This window comes from Alternaria triticimaculans (genome assembly GCF_023758025.1).
Source record: "Alternaria triticimaculans strain BMP 0046 chromosome Unknown scaffold_1, whole genome shotgun sequence".
Taxonomy (NCBI): Eukaryota; Fungi; Ascomycota; class Dothideomycetes; order Pleosporales; family Pleosporaceae; genus Alternaria; species Alternaria triticimaculans.
Window position 1 is genome coordinate 2387650 of NW_026055958.1, and position 14520 is coordinate 2402169.

General features: G+C 52.5%; 3 protein-coding genes across 3 annotated transcripts; 1 reads left to right on the forward strand and 2 right to left on the reverse strand.

Moving 5' to 3' along the window:
* Nucleotides 1-543: 543 nt before the first annotated feature.
* J4E78_000774 (uncharacterized protein) lies at nt 544-5339 on the forward strand (the record flags this gene model as incomplete). The annotated part of the gene is made up of 5 exons (XM_049361436.1): nt 544-550; nt 686-1141; nt 1217-2107; nt 4352-4666; nt 4714-5339. 5 exons carry the CDS (start codon nt 544-546, stop codon nt 5337-5339), a joined length of 2295 nt encoding a protein of 764 aa, XP_049226719.1.
* A 1886-nt stretch (nt 5340-7225) lies between these two features.
* J4E78_000775 (uncharacterized protein) lies at nt 7226-8834 on the reverse strand (the record flags this gene model as incomplete). The annotated part of the gene is made up of 4 exons (XM_049361437.1): nt 7226-7453; nt 7780-8246; nt 8364-8451; nt 8517-8834. 4 exons carry the CDS (start codon nt 8832-8834, stop codon nt 7226-7228), a joined length of 1101 nt encoding a protein of 366 aa, XP_049226720.1.
* Nucleotides 8835-12243: 3409 nt separating this feature from the next.
* On the reverse strand, nt 12244-14026 carry J4E78_000776 (uncharacterized protein; the record flags this gene model as incomplete). Its single annotated transcript, XM_049361438.1, has 3 exons — nt 12244-12406; nt 12458-13821; nt 13868-14026. 3 exons carry the CDS (start codon nt 14024-14026, stop codon nt 12244-12246), a joined length of 1686 nt encoding a protein of 561 aa, XP_049226721.1.
* Nucleotides 14027-14520: the final 494 nt, after the last annotated feature.

Consider the following 14520-nt stretch of genomic DNA (forward strand, 5'->3'; position numbering starts at 1 on the left):
GATCGGGTCTCGCGGTCAACAGTAAAGGTTGCTCAAATTCACCGATTATCCCTTGCGGATACACATGACAGTGCAGGTGCAATAATCGGGAGCATCTATAAACTGAGGACGTTCTGAATTGTCCAGCCCTGGAGGTGCTTTTGGACGATCGAAGGATCACACGCGCTACGCTGTTAGCCGAAGCGCTAATCCAGTTTCGCGCACCGAGGCCTTCCAAGTCGCGTCACCCCGGCCTTCGCGTCTCCCTGCTCCCTACAATCTGTCGTCTTGTTACCCACACCACAACGTCCATAGGCCCGTTAGCTAAGTGACTTGGATTCGACATATTTGAACCGATAGACAGAGTTGGTGTATGACTATCCAGCTTCCTCAAACCTACATAACCTATCCGACTGCCAACCTAGGATAGCGCGCATACGCTCATCCCTTCTCCACAAATACTTTTGAAGGCGCCTTTACTCCATTCGAAGTTGACACTACTTTGGACGTGCGCATATTCAATCCATAGCGCAAGAGCTGGGAAGACGCTGCGAAACAGCCGGCATGTACGGTACGTTTGTGTACACGCCTGAATTTAACCCTCCCGCTCATCGTTCCTCCTAAGCTTTTGGAGAGCGAACTACTGGTCCAAGCGACAGTAGTGGAAGAAAACGTGAAAGAGAAGACTATCAGTCAGATACGCCAGAAAGAGACGCGCAGGCCAACCCACCAAAGCAGCGCATAATCGAGCCGAATCCAGTGGTGGCTTCTGCACCAACGGACATGAGCTCGGCAGCTATATCTTTCGAATCGAAAATTGCCCTGGCCTTGGGTGGTTCGAGTTGGCAGCAACTGCAGGGTGACAGTGCTGTGGAGCCCACCATTGCGGCCGAAGATGGCGTTGACTCCGATTCTGACGGTGGAGATCCCGTTCTGGAAATTCCTGAAGAAGAAGTGATCGATCCAGTCGTACTTGAGAAACGCAGGAGAAAAATGGCGCGCTTCAACAGCACTATTGCAAGAGATGCGGGACATGTTGTAGAGACAATCGAAAAGACCGCACTCATCCCGGTACCAGAGCCAGTAACATGGGACGAGGAACCGGAGCTGTTATGTTGCTACAACTGGCAGGCTGCGGAAGACGGTACCAATACGATATTTGGTGAGTATATCGTGACCTCCAGCCAGGCGTTTGCCAGTTGAAATGTCGAGTATTGTTAGACTCACATCTATCTAGTTCCCGGCGAGCCAGCAAAATGGCAACCGCCAAGACTGCCGCACACTGTCGAAAGGGATAGTGGCTGGGATTCCAACGATTACAACTACGCTCGCCAACCGAAAAATCCGTACCTGCCGATGTTCAATGCCCTCCGGGTCATGTCACCAAATACCACTTTCCACAACGTTGATGTTCTCGCAGATCGCAACAATCTCCGTGTGTTGTTGGAATTTGCTCAGGGCAAGAACAACGCACCTCTCCGGCTCAATCTGTATCTAGTATTCAACACACTCGTCATCGTGCGCAGGGAGTCACGGTGGTGGAAACGTTCAGATGGGCATAGTTACGGGTTCAACTTCGAGCGAGCCTTCACCAAGAAAACTGAAGACATGGAGGATGCGACGAGTCACTATCGAGCCATACGATATGCAATGGGCCCTCTCAACGTCGTTTGTCGCTTCGAAGCAGACGCATACGACGACGGCATCATTCCCGACGATCTCACACAGACCGAAGCAGCAGCGGTGAGCGGAAGCTCACACGTGAACCCTCCAAGGTTCAATTACAACGCGCCAATTCGGGTCCTGCAGAAAGGCCATATCGTACCAACAGCCCAGATACTAGAGCTCAAAACTCAGGCTTATAACCCATTGGCATCAGGGTTGGTCGCATGTCAAGATCAGCTCTGGTTCGGTCGTACATCGTTGCTTTACACCGCTCCCTACGAGAAAGGTACCGGTGTTGTATCGAGGATCAAGGAGGAAGTCGCAACTGTAAGGGTGAAGACATGGGAGCAGAACCAGCAGGAACCGTTGAGGAAACTCGCTGCTCTGCTTATACGCCTGAGAGATGTGCTGAAGCGAGAGAATCGGCCGAATCGAGCTTTGATTCTTGTGAGGGAAGAGAAAGGTGGGCCAATCGTATTGCGTACGATGGAAGAACGAAGTTGGGCTGTGGACAGAGAGACACGTGAAACATTCTGGCCGCTCCCTACTCATGGCAATCGAGGAAGGGGTGGTGGAAGGGGCAGGGGTGCTTACAACAGTGGACCTCGCGGTCGTGGGAATTTCGCGCCAGCTCAAGGCCGAGGAGACTTTGCAGCTCCGCGCGGACGTGGCTATTTCACACCCGGTCAGGGTCGAGAGTCTGACTTTGCACCTTCTCGCGGACGTGGCCAATTCGTACCTGGTCATGGTCGAGGAGACTTTACACCTTCGCGCGGGCGCGGGCAGTTCACGTCTGGCCAGAGTCGAGGGGGTGATTCTGCGAACTCACGTGGTCGCGGGTATTACGCCCCACCTCAAGGTCGTGGCCAGCACCACGTCAACCTAGGAAAAAACTGAACAGCCTGGAGCCTACGTTGACGTTGGGTCACCTACTTTGCAAGGTTTTGGCTTGACGTAGCCTGCAGACCTGTTCAGTTTTTTTCTTGTATGAGGTGGCACCACTCTCAGCGAGGTAGCCGACAGTAGATTTTCAGCTCCTCCAGTGTATCGAGAGCGGATATAGTCGTTTGGGATGACCAAGTCTAGTACACGACCACGTCAACCTAGGGAAAACCTGGACAGGTCTGGAGCCTACATCGACGTTAGGCCACCTAATTTGCAGGGTTTCTTCTTGATGTAGCCTCTAGGGTGTTCAGTTTTTCCCTTGTATGAGGTGCGACCATTGGTGACCCGTCAAACCAAAAAGAAGCCAGAAATCAACCAATATCAAAATCTGTACATGAAATCTGCTGGCTTGCAGTCGCGCTAGCAGGTGAACAGGTAACCTTTGTTTCACAATGGAGGTAGCAATTATTGCGATATGGTACCTGATATCTCAACAAAGCTAGCTAGATAGAGTTCCGGGGCTCGCGTCCGAACCAAGACGGCGTACACGTAGTTTACCGAGGTCCAGGAACATCTTGACAGGACCACTGGAGTTCAATTCTTGCAGCTTCAGAAGGGCTCTTGCGCGGGAGCTCCTCGTGACCGTCTGGACGGCTTCAGTTAATATTGGTCGAGCTTGCCCTGAGCCTACACATAGAGAGGAAGCAGAGACAAGAGAGAGCAGCAGCAGAGGTTGATCAGATCTAGTCTACTACGTAGTACGTTCAAGAGCGAGGCCGCTAAGACGCTTATCGTGTAGACTGCAACTCTATGCAGGTCCAGTCTAGTTCCCAGCCCCCTCAGGCTATCGAGATGTTCTGAACGACGGTGACGTTGGTGGAAATTCAGATCAAGTCTAGATGAGTGTGATAGTTCGATCGACATGCTCTTACCATCGTGCCGTTTGTGTGACGTAGTCTGCTCGATGAACGAGGTGACGTTGGATCTTGGTGAGCTACTGTGATGTCGCCGAATAGTCAAAATTCGGTCGCGATACGATTGAAGCCCGAGTATGATGTAGACGAAGACTTGAGTCATGAGATCTAGTCCGCATGTGGTATCGAGGTTCACCGCTTCCCGTGACCGTGGACAAGGTCAGGACATCAGGACTGAGGTAACGAGATCAGTCAGCAGGTGTAGCGACTGGGCAGTGCGGCGTCCCCTGACGTCTATACGAGCGTGTGATAGATCAGCATAGGGCAGCACCACCCTTTGCACACCACGTAGCAATACCCCATCGTCGAAATCTCCGGAAGACCCTGATCTTCAGTTTATCCCACGCTTCATTGCGGGGGAACGGCCCTTCTCTTCAGGCGCACAACCTGGCCAGTCGAGCATCGCGGACGGCAATGGCTTGCAGGTGTGGGCCCGTCTAGACGTGCTACCCATGCACGATGATCGCAGCCTACATACACAGCCCACTTGAGCTCTGCCACGCCGTCGCGAAGCTTCGAATGCGTCGGCAGCCCCGCAAATTTTGCACTTGTGCACGACGAGCTGAGGCATTAGGGCATATGACGACATGGTGTCTTGTGAGACTGGGCTGAGGTGCGGCCTAGCCGAGAGCCGCGCTTTAAGTGTCAGATGTTCGCCGCCGACTGTTAGACCACGCTACCTGGACACCTACACTCCACCACTACCTGCACCTTGACCGCTACAACAAGCAAGCAATATGGGTCGTCGCGATAGAGACAGACATTCCTCACCGGAGCAGCCGCCCCCGCCGCCATCACGTAAGATGTCCAGCATGCATTGAACTGGTACAGCGCTGACAAGCAAGCAGATCCGGGCACGTACCGCTTTGACAGCTACGAGAACGGCAAGCCAAAATGGGCGCCTGGCAAAGACGACAAGAGAGACTACCGCGACTACCGCGACAGCCGAAGAGGCGATCACCGCCGCTCTCGCAAGGAGAGGCCTGTAGACGATGCGCCGCCGCCGCCATATCCCAACAACCCTCCTCCGCCCCCGCATGGCGCCTATCCTCCACCGCCTCCACCAGGCCACGAAGGTTATCCTCCGCCGCCTCCCCCTCCGCCGCCAGGAATGGAGGGCATGCCACCTCCACCACCTGAATCTATGCCACCACCACCCAGAGGTATGCCAGCCTGCCAGCGCTCTTCGCAATTCCAGCTAACCAAGCAGCAGAAGAACGTGACCCTCGTGGAGCCCGACCACGTCGCCATCGCAGGCAACCGTCCTACTCGTCCGACTCTGACTCTGAATCTCCACCACCCCAACCTCGACGCAAGCATCGCGAGGAACGCCGCGACGACCGCCCCCGCCGACCCAGGCACGAGGATACCTACGACTCATACGACGAACACTATCCCCCTCGCAGGCCCAAAGACGATGGGCGCCGTGACCGCGACGGCTACAAGTCCGAAGGCTACAAGTCCGACCGCCGCCGCAAAGAGAAGGACCCCTACTACGATGACCGCGACCGCCGTGACAAGCCCCGTGACGATCGCAGACGCCGCGACGACGGCTACGATAACAAATACGACGATATGTTCAACAGCAAGCCGCGTCGCGACTCTCGCTATGACGACGGAGGTCGCGACAGGCGCAGTCGATACGACGACGATGATCGCTACGATGACCGCCGCAGGAGCGGTAGAGGTGGAGGCGGCAAGCCGGGAAAGCCTGGACAGCCGGAGTGGCAGAGGCAGGCTATGGGCATGTTCAAGGACTACGCCCTACCTATCATCAAGAAAGAAGGCGCCAAATATGTGCAGAAGCAGATGGCCGGTGGCTTTGGAAGGCGCTGATAGACTGTATACGATACGACATGATATGATATGATAACGTTGGGACGGGATTGCATGGCGTAATGGCTTGATTTTGGTATTTCAGCGTCATGTACGGCGAGTTCTTTTGGATCATGAGGGTTTGCTACTTTGGCGTTAAGGGACTGTACTCAACTTGATACCAAATCTATACACAATCTATTGTTCTTCTGAAACATCACGCTATGGACCTTCATCTGGAACAGATGGGATTCGGAAATGGTTGACTTTAACAGATTTTCATTGTGCATGCGAGCAACGAACGGCTGGCCAGTCTACAGACCCTAAGTACAATCAAGAGTACGGCCAAGATTACCCCCATCCAACAACGAAGCCAGGGTCTTTCCCCTTGGTTGCCGCCCGAATACAAATCTAAGCACCAAGGGTAATAGTTTAAGCGCAGTAGGCGATAAGGCAATTGATAGCGCAGGCAAAGCCCGGGGCGAGCCCACTGCAGGCTCCAGTACAGGTCTGGTATGCATCGAGGTCGGCGCAAGCATCAGCCTGAGCATCTGATTTGGATCAGAGTGGTTAGCAAGAGCTTCTGCGGACGTGGTAGTTCATGTGAAAAGAGCATACCGAGAGCTGCTCCAGTCTGCTCCAAAGAGGTCGCAGGAAGAGCGGTGGCCGTGATGGCGAGGGCGGCAATGACGGCAGCGAAACGCATGTTGATGGTCAAGTGGAGGATTGGTAGTGTGTGGGAAAAGTGATTTCTTGGTCTGGATGTTGAAGTTGAAGAGTAGAGTCGAGTCGAGCTGGTGAAGAATACTTCCAAGCCGACAAACGACGACTTTATATACACTTTTCCCCTGCTCTACCAAACACCGTCCCTCGAACATCGTGCGAGCATCTATATCCAAATCGAGCATGTCCGCCCGGGAACAACGGCTAAGCAACGGATCGAAATCTGGGGGCGGGTAAGGCGTCCCGTAAGCCCCATAGGATTCTGAACACAACCACTACACACGACGATCAGGCACGCCTTGGGTTGACAGTTCCACTTTATGTCTCATTATAGCGGGAATATCGCTTCTTCGATGAGAGTGTACCTCGTATCAACCCGCAGGCTTAGTATGATTAGCCCAGTTCCCCCGCAGTGTGATGGGTACAGTGGACGGAAGCAATTTCTCCATGGATAATCTGTGTCTCAGACCTTCTTGCTGGCCTTACGCCTGAATTGTTCAATAGGTAGTAGCTCTTACCTTTCTGACGTCGTGGATGCCACGCCGGATAGGCCCGCAGTGAAGCTTTCTACTTGAATCAAGCTTTAAGCGCCGAGGATCGTGCCTTTCTTTCCGAGACATTGGCGTTGAGGGACATGAAGAGATGGTGTGGTGATATCGAGATGACGTATCTTCCTGCTTGAAAACATCCAAGCTTCAAGTAGATCTGATGGCGTGCTGTAAACCGTACCGTATCACGTACCCAGCTTCCGTCAGCCCTTGCATTCAGCAACACAGGAGCCCTGTCTTCAGTCTTTCATTGGACGGTCAATACGAGGAGGCTTGCCGACTACGGCTCTGCGATCTTCTTGTCTTGTATAGTGAAGCAAATTGACTGGTGGAAGTGTTGTCAAACAAGATAGACATGACATTGTGCAAGCCAGCCAGCCAACCAAGATGATGGGATGACAGCCAAGTTTGGCATTGATGGACAGAGAGCGTACCGTCTTCATGATCATCAATAAAAACTTCCCGAGTAGTGATTTCACTAGGCAGCGGCGCAGACACAGGAGGCCTCACGGCAAGGCCGATTGGAGTTTGCTGGTCCAAGAGTAGCGAGAGACATTGGGAGGGCGAAGTAAAGGCGGCGCTCGCTGGTATTGAGTGGTGATTGCATTAGTCTTACAACAGCGGCCAGACTAAGTCTCATTCACGTCCCCTTCTTTTAGCTGCGTCGACTGGCTGTCCAATGGCGAACTCGGGAGTATCTGGCAGAATGAGTTGCAGCCCGTCTTTGTCCTTGATCTGGTCTGTCAAGACGTCGTCATCCGAGAATGATTGATCGACCTCAGCAAGGATTTCTCTTAGAGTCGGTCTGAGATTATGATCGAAGTTCAAGCACCTCCGCACCAACTCTTTGACTTCTCGCCCGTACTTCCCAGCTGTATATTGTGCAGTGCTCTTCTCTGCGAGTACACTTTTGTCATCATTGGGACGGACGTTGCGCTCATGTCTAAGGGCTAACGGGATTTTGTGCCGGTCATCTTTTTTCGTGCTGCGCGAAGGTTTTGTGTCGCAACGAATCGGACCAAATACATCAACTTGCTTATTACATAAGAGCCTCCATGCGATGTGACCGATGCCCCAAACATCAGTTCTTTCACCCAACTCGAGATAGTACGGTTCCTCTTGTTGGTGCATTTCCTAGGAGCGATTAGCTGTCGTAGTGAGTGATGTTTCGGAGAAAGAAAGGTACTTACAGGAGGATATCGCGTGTCAGTTTCGTGGATGACATAGTCGTCAGGATTGTCGGTAATCGGACAGGTGCCACGATCCGGACTGAAGAAGGAAATACCAAAGTCTGCGAGAACAGGCATCACGGGAGGCTCTCCAGCCCTCCAATCGTCAGCGTCGGCACGGTTGAGTCTAGCACTCTTGGAGGAGCCCGCTTTTGACTTTCCTTTGGCTTCCGGAATCTGTGGAGTATAAACATTCAAAAGTATGTTTGGTAACTGCAAATCCAAGTGGGTGATGGGTCTCCAGCCATCAACCGTAGTGCCATCGATGGTGCCTTCGCGAAGCACCAGACAAGCAGTCGCGAGCGCTTTGATGGTATACCAGACGAACCCCTCTGGTACGAATATGTCCTCGTCGGTGGGTTTCCCGTCCTTCCAGCTTTTAGCATGAAATGTCATTGCCGCGTTCATGTCGCCACCCGAATGGTAATCTAGATACAATCTGTATCTTCTATGTTCCATCCATAGTCGGTGTGCGCGGCAACGGATAATATGACGACACATGGCTGGTTCCACGACACGACGTTCTTCGAGAAGCTGGTGGATACGTATTTCTTGTGGCAATCGGTCCCGCCAGTTCTTGGGATCGCGCCATCGGCTTGGTGTGAAGGCTTTGGCTTCTTTGATCACCATTCTCTGGTGTTGATGTTAGCTTATCGCTGAGGAAAGGGCACTGATCGTGTCTGTGACTAGATACATACGTCACGAATATTGTTTGCTGCATCGGCTTCAGCCCACAAACCGGCTGCGCCATAGCTACCAGATCCTAACAGCTTGACGCCATGCCAACGAGAGTTGTCGTTCGGTGGAGGCATGCGCGGCTCAGTGTCGAGCCAATGTTCCTTTACGAAATCAACATCGTCTTTCAACGCTTGCATGTCAAGGAATGGTGGAGCGGGTTCGTCCGGTGCAGACCATGGCAGCCTTGGCCAGAAGTCATGTAGGTTAGACGAGACGTATGCAGGAGCAGCGGCGACAGGCAGGACATTCGCTCCGGGAGCAGTTGCAGATGCAGGCATAGTTTGCGTAGTCTTTGCATGGTTAACATCTGCGGCCGTGAATGGATTAACTGGTATTGGGTTCGGGTTTGGCAATCCAGGACTGGTCGCCTTCCAATTTCCACTCGCATTCTGGGTTTGAGTAGCATAGTAATTTTTGACGTTCCCATCCCCGGCCCATATAGTCGAAATTGTCCAAAGACGTTCCGCTAGTGGCTACTATAAGCAAGTGATCTTTGTCTGTACTTAGCAAATCTACTCACGAGTCGTCCAATTCCTGTTCCGATGGATGAATTCGTTGGCATCATATCTGAAATAGTTATAAAAACTCGCGTACGGTGGCGCCATTTAGCTTGCTGGGTACAAGAGCTGAATCGATACAAAAGATGAAAGTTTTTGTCAGAGGTGCGACATCCGTGAGTAGTTCGTCTTCCATTGCGCAGAAAGCTGTTTTGACGAGGAGCGAATGGCCCATACTACAACAAAGGAATGATTTCCTTGCCGCACAAAATATGAGTGCCGAAAACGGGAGCCAATGCGCCCAAACAATGGAGCTTCAGAGGTCGTGTTTCAAAGGATCTCGTAGACGAACTTTGGTGTGTGAACTAACATCGGTCAACGGTTCGAGCTGCCTGCTATTCCTAATGACGGAAAATGGCATGGTGAATGAAGCATTCTCGATAAGTCCAACTCGCCATCATGGATCTTGGGTGAAGACCTGGCCGAGATTTGAGCGATAGAAGCGCGGGGTTGCTTCATCGTTGTCCAATTGATGTCGTCAGTGTGCGACACCGCGGATGCCGAATTGCTTCTAGTCCCAATGCATCCGATATGAATGCGATGAATGTTAGCAGGTCACGATAAACAATAACGGTACCGCGATGCAAAAGGTAGACGTTTTCGGTGTCCGCAAGGGGAGCGCACCGCGATGACGCAGTGGTACGTGCGCGCTTACATCAGCAGGTCTGCCCGTAACAGGCAAATTCTGATCTGGCGTTGATCACGGATGACGCTCCTGATGTTCAAGGCGACAATATCATCGGGAACGGCCTCTCCGCCATCCTCACCATTGCCTCAAGCGGTCGCATCATGCTGGAGATAGAAGAGACTCCTAAACTCTATCAGCGCTTTTGGAGCAGCTTTGGTTCACCGTGTATTTAGGCTCAACGTTGACAGCGATGCTGCAGTCAAATCAAACCCAAGTTTCCCCATTTCGCGCTGCTGAGCTAACTGTGTATTACTGGTCACCGAATGTTGCGGGCGTCCTGCAGGCATGGGGCGCAGTTGTCCCACTTACACCTCTGCGCAATTCCGCACGCAGATTCAATTCGAATCAAGGACAGCTCATACGCATCGACTGCGATCCCAGAAGATCTGTCGGGCCATGACATTATCTCCTCCTCAAAGCTTCACGGTGGTCAGACCGCCTAACCACCTCTGTTCGCAGTGCGCAGCTTTCGATCTGGACGATGCGCTCCGGTTCAATCCGGGGGTACCGGTCCGAACTGTCTTGAGGATCTCTCGACTGAAGCCAGAAACTTGTAGTCTCTGCCAATTCCTATCCGGTAGCATGGGTCAGGTGCCAGAAGGCGGGGTGTGCAACCTTAATGCAGTGCAATCTCACGTCGCAGTAACACCTCTTCTCGAAAAGATCGAAGCACCCATACTTTGTATCGAGCGACGCGGGGAGTATAGTCTCTTCGACTTGTTCGGTATCCGCAGTTCCATCATCTTCGATCCGGATGGACTTATCAGTCAGAATCTGCGAGCAATTACACCTCTGATCGATGATTACACAGAAGCCCGCGAGTGGATCGCGTCATGCGTAAAGGGTCATGGATGTCACAAATTCCAGTTTTTGACCGAGTCAAAGTACGACACCAACGTACACAATCTGAAGGTCATCGACTGCAGAAACCGCTTAGTTGGAAAACTGCCACCAGCTGGGTCGTATGTGACATTGAGCTACGTGTGGGGCAAGCCGGACGCACAACATCCTGGCCAGCAAGCGGGCGCTGAGTCGTTGGAGCCGGGCGTCTTATCGTGCAACTTACCTCGAACTATCGAGGATGCCATCAAAGTCACGCTGATGCTTGGGTACGACTACCTTTGGGTCGATAGATATTGCTTGGAGAAATCTTCAGAAGACTTTCATCGACAGCTCAAACAAATGGACAAGGTCTATGCAGGGTCTGTTTTCACGATCATCGCAGCGGCGGGATATGATGGGGCTTACGGACTGCCAGGTGTTAGCCGGCAACGTAAAGTGAACCACCCTCTCCACATTGGGCAGCGAAAACTGGATTCCACTCCCGTGTTTTGTAGCGATACCCTAGAGAATACGGCATGGAGTACGAGAGGCTGGACATATCAAGAAGGCTTGCTTCCGAATAGACGTCTTGTCTTCACCGACACTCAACTCTATTTCGAATGTCAAGAAAGATTTCGGATGGAAGGCTGGATAGCCCCCGAACATATGTTCTGGCGTCGTGGTGGGGAAAAAACTGGATTCTTTTTCGAGGAACATGATCCAGGCCTCTTCCCATCTGTCAAGGGCTACGCTATGACAGTCCTCGGCCGGATCGAAGCGTTCACAAGGCGCTCACTCACATATGAAAGCGATGTACTGAATGCAATGCTTGGGATCTTCGCGTCTCTGGGACACTCAAATGGTCTCAGACACCTTTGGGGACTGCCATACTGTGATAACGATCTTTTTGGGTCGGACAAAACACCGCTTAACATATCGCACCGAAGATTCGTCAGCAACTTGAGCTGGGACGTGGAAGGCCCAGCTAGACGACGAGTCGAATTTCCTAGCTGGTCGTGGACCGGATGGGAAGGCACTGTACGATGGGCCAGGGGGTTGAAGATGTTGGACAACGCCAGATTGTCCCGAAACAAGACTGAAATTTCATGCGCAGTGAAGCCGGAGCTCAATGACGGGAAAATTGTTGACTGGAAAACTTACCAAACACTATACGACTCCATCACACAGGCACCGACTATATACATCCATATCAGTGCTCACGTTACTCGTATAATGCCGCTCCCACTGCCGCAATCGCAGAGATCTCGTTCATACTATCTTGAGCCTGACCCGAAAATCTCCCGCATCGGACTGGCATCAACGTTCATTGATGTTGAACCTACAGCTCACGATCTTCCCAGCTTTCTCCTGGAGTCCTATGTACTGCACTTACCCTGGTACTTTCGTCATGGACACGATAGAGAGCATCATGTCCTGGTAGTTCAGTGTCGGGGCTCGCATTGGGAAAGAATTGGTACTGGGACCACATCAACCTTATTGGAGGCAGCACCGGTTAAAAAGAGATGGATGGACATTCGCCTTGGCTGACCAAGACTACGCGTCAGCCCACCACTCACTACCGCCAAATTCGTCCCGGCTACTACTTTCTCATGGCAAGATCTACTTCTTGTAGAATGTACTCATGCGATACTTCGTCTCACCCTCGTATTGCGCAAGGTCTGCCAATGCCTGTTCGCCCTCTCGTACGATAGCTTGACGTATCCTTTCACTCCGAGGCTTTATGCTCACGTTGAACGGCTGCGGTCGCATGTTCAAACCGTTACTTGCAGATGTCAGTATCTCACATACTGATCGCTTTCTAGTAGGCACTTACGTGTAATCAAATATGTCGACCGGAATGGGCTGCCCATTCTCATCTAGTGCTGGCTCGATCCTGAAGCCCCAAACCAATCGCGCTACCGTCAGCCATGTGCCCTGCTCCGCAAGCGCCTGACCTGAGCACACTCGACGACCCCAACCAAATGTCATGTACCCTCTTTCGCCGGGGAAAGGTCGCGAATCAGGATGGTCCTTCAAGAAGCGGTTCGGGTTGAAACGGTCGGGTTCAGGAAAGTCACGCTCGTTATGGTGTATCGCCCAGACGTTGCCCTGTATCCATGCGGATTGCGGAATCAGGTAACCGTTGTAGTAATCGTCTTGAACTGGAGCGTGCGGCTGTCCACCAATAATGGCGACTGATCGCCATCGGAACACTTCCTTTACAAATGCTCGCATGTAAGGCAAGCTTGCATCGTCTTCGAACGAAGGGCTACGGTCCTCTCCGACAACGCGATCTAACTCTTCCCACGCGGCCTGCATAGTTTCTGGGAACGCTCGCATGGCGAGAACAGCGGTGATGAGCGTACTACTTGATGTGTCGGACCCCGCGCCGAACAGGTTACCAGTTAATGCCGAAATCTCCTTGTGATTCAGACCGTATTTCTCCTGCTCGCGAAACAACATCTTTGAATAGCAGTCTTCGTGCCCTGGTTTCTCGTTTGCTTCTCTGGCGAGCGAATAAAAGAAGTCATGGCCGCGGGAGGACTTCTTCTTCGATCCCATGCCGTGCTTCCATGGGGCATATTCCGTAGGTACGCGAGCAAGGATCGGAAAGGTCTCCATTAGCATAGGGAATGTCTTGCCCGGTACGTTCAGATCAGCCGCTCTGTGCATCAATGCGATGACCTCAGTGATGATTGGATCTTCGTGGCTTGCAACGCGTCTGCCAAAGCCGATGATAGAGACCACACTGGTCGCGTAGCGTTCAAAGTGCGCAACGTAGTTTTCGGGGGTACTCAGGAGATCGAGGGCGACGACTTTACTCTCATCATTCTGGAAGTCGCGGTACTTCTTCACCTGCTGAATGCCAACGCCCTGATGCGTCACCTTGCGTAGCATCCGGAAACGCTCACGCTGCGCCTGTGTAGTAGTGATCAGGTTCACGAGGTTGTTTTGGCCAGATCCGAGTTCGGCAAAGACAAGCATGCGCGGTCGCGAGCAGTATATGCCAGCTCTTTTGTCGAGTAGTTCATTTGCGGTCCATGCATCGTTGATCCAAACGGTTGGGTTACGTCCGATCCAATACGTTATCAGCGGCGTGTTGTATTTCTTGGATAGCTCCTCGAAGAAAATCCAGGGCTTGTTGTCAGGCAGCTGGAACGTGTTGCCAACGATGGGGTATGGGAAGGGCCCTGGGGGCTATTCAACGTTAGTACCATCATCAGATCCTGTGTGTTGCTCTTACCATCTTCGATCTCATATACAGCATCCAAGCATAATCTGCAAGTACACCTAAAAGTGCGGTCAAGAAGACTGCCAAGGCGATATTGCCAGCACCAAACTTGGAGATGCCATGCTGCAAATAGTGTAGAGGCAACGCCTCAAATATTTGCTCTATCGCCATGTTTTCCGCTGTATTGATCGTGTTCACTGGGAATGCTCCTCAGAAGAAGACTGCTCCAAGCAACAGTTGAGACCAAGGGATGCATTGCAGCTCGCACGACGCGCCTGTTATGAAGCGACCAATGAACAAACACATGAATCAGAGCTTGCTAATCAACAGGCATCGCCGCCAGCAGCATTGAAAGTAGCCATCCTCGGAGGGTTGCATGCGCGCAACGCCTAACCCCACATCGCGGGGGTGGGGCACAGACAGCCGGGTAAAGTTTGCAGCCTCGTGGGCATTTCACACCCGAAGACATGCAAGTCTCTCGCACTGATACACGGAAGGATGGGCCAGCATCTGTGGGCATGGTGCCGGATGCGCACGTGAGGCGGCAGACAAGGAGCTTGCGGCAGGTGTTGTGCCGAACCCCGGACGCGACGCGACGCGATGCTTAGCTACGCAGTAGCGCCGGAATGCACCTGGGCATCATCGACGTCTCTGAACATGTCGAC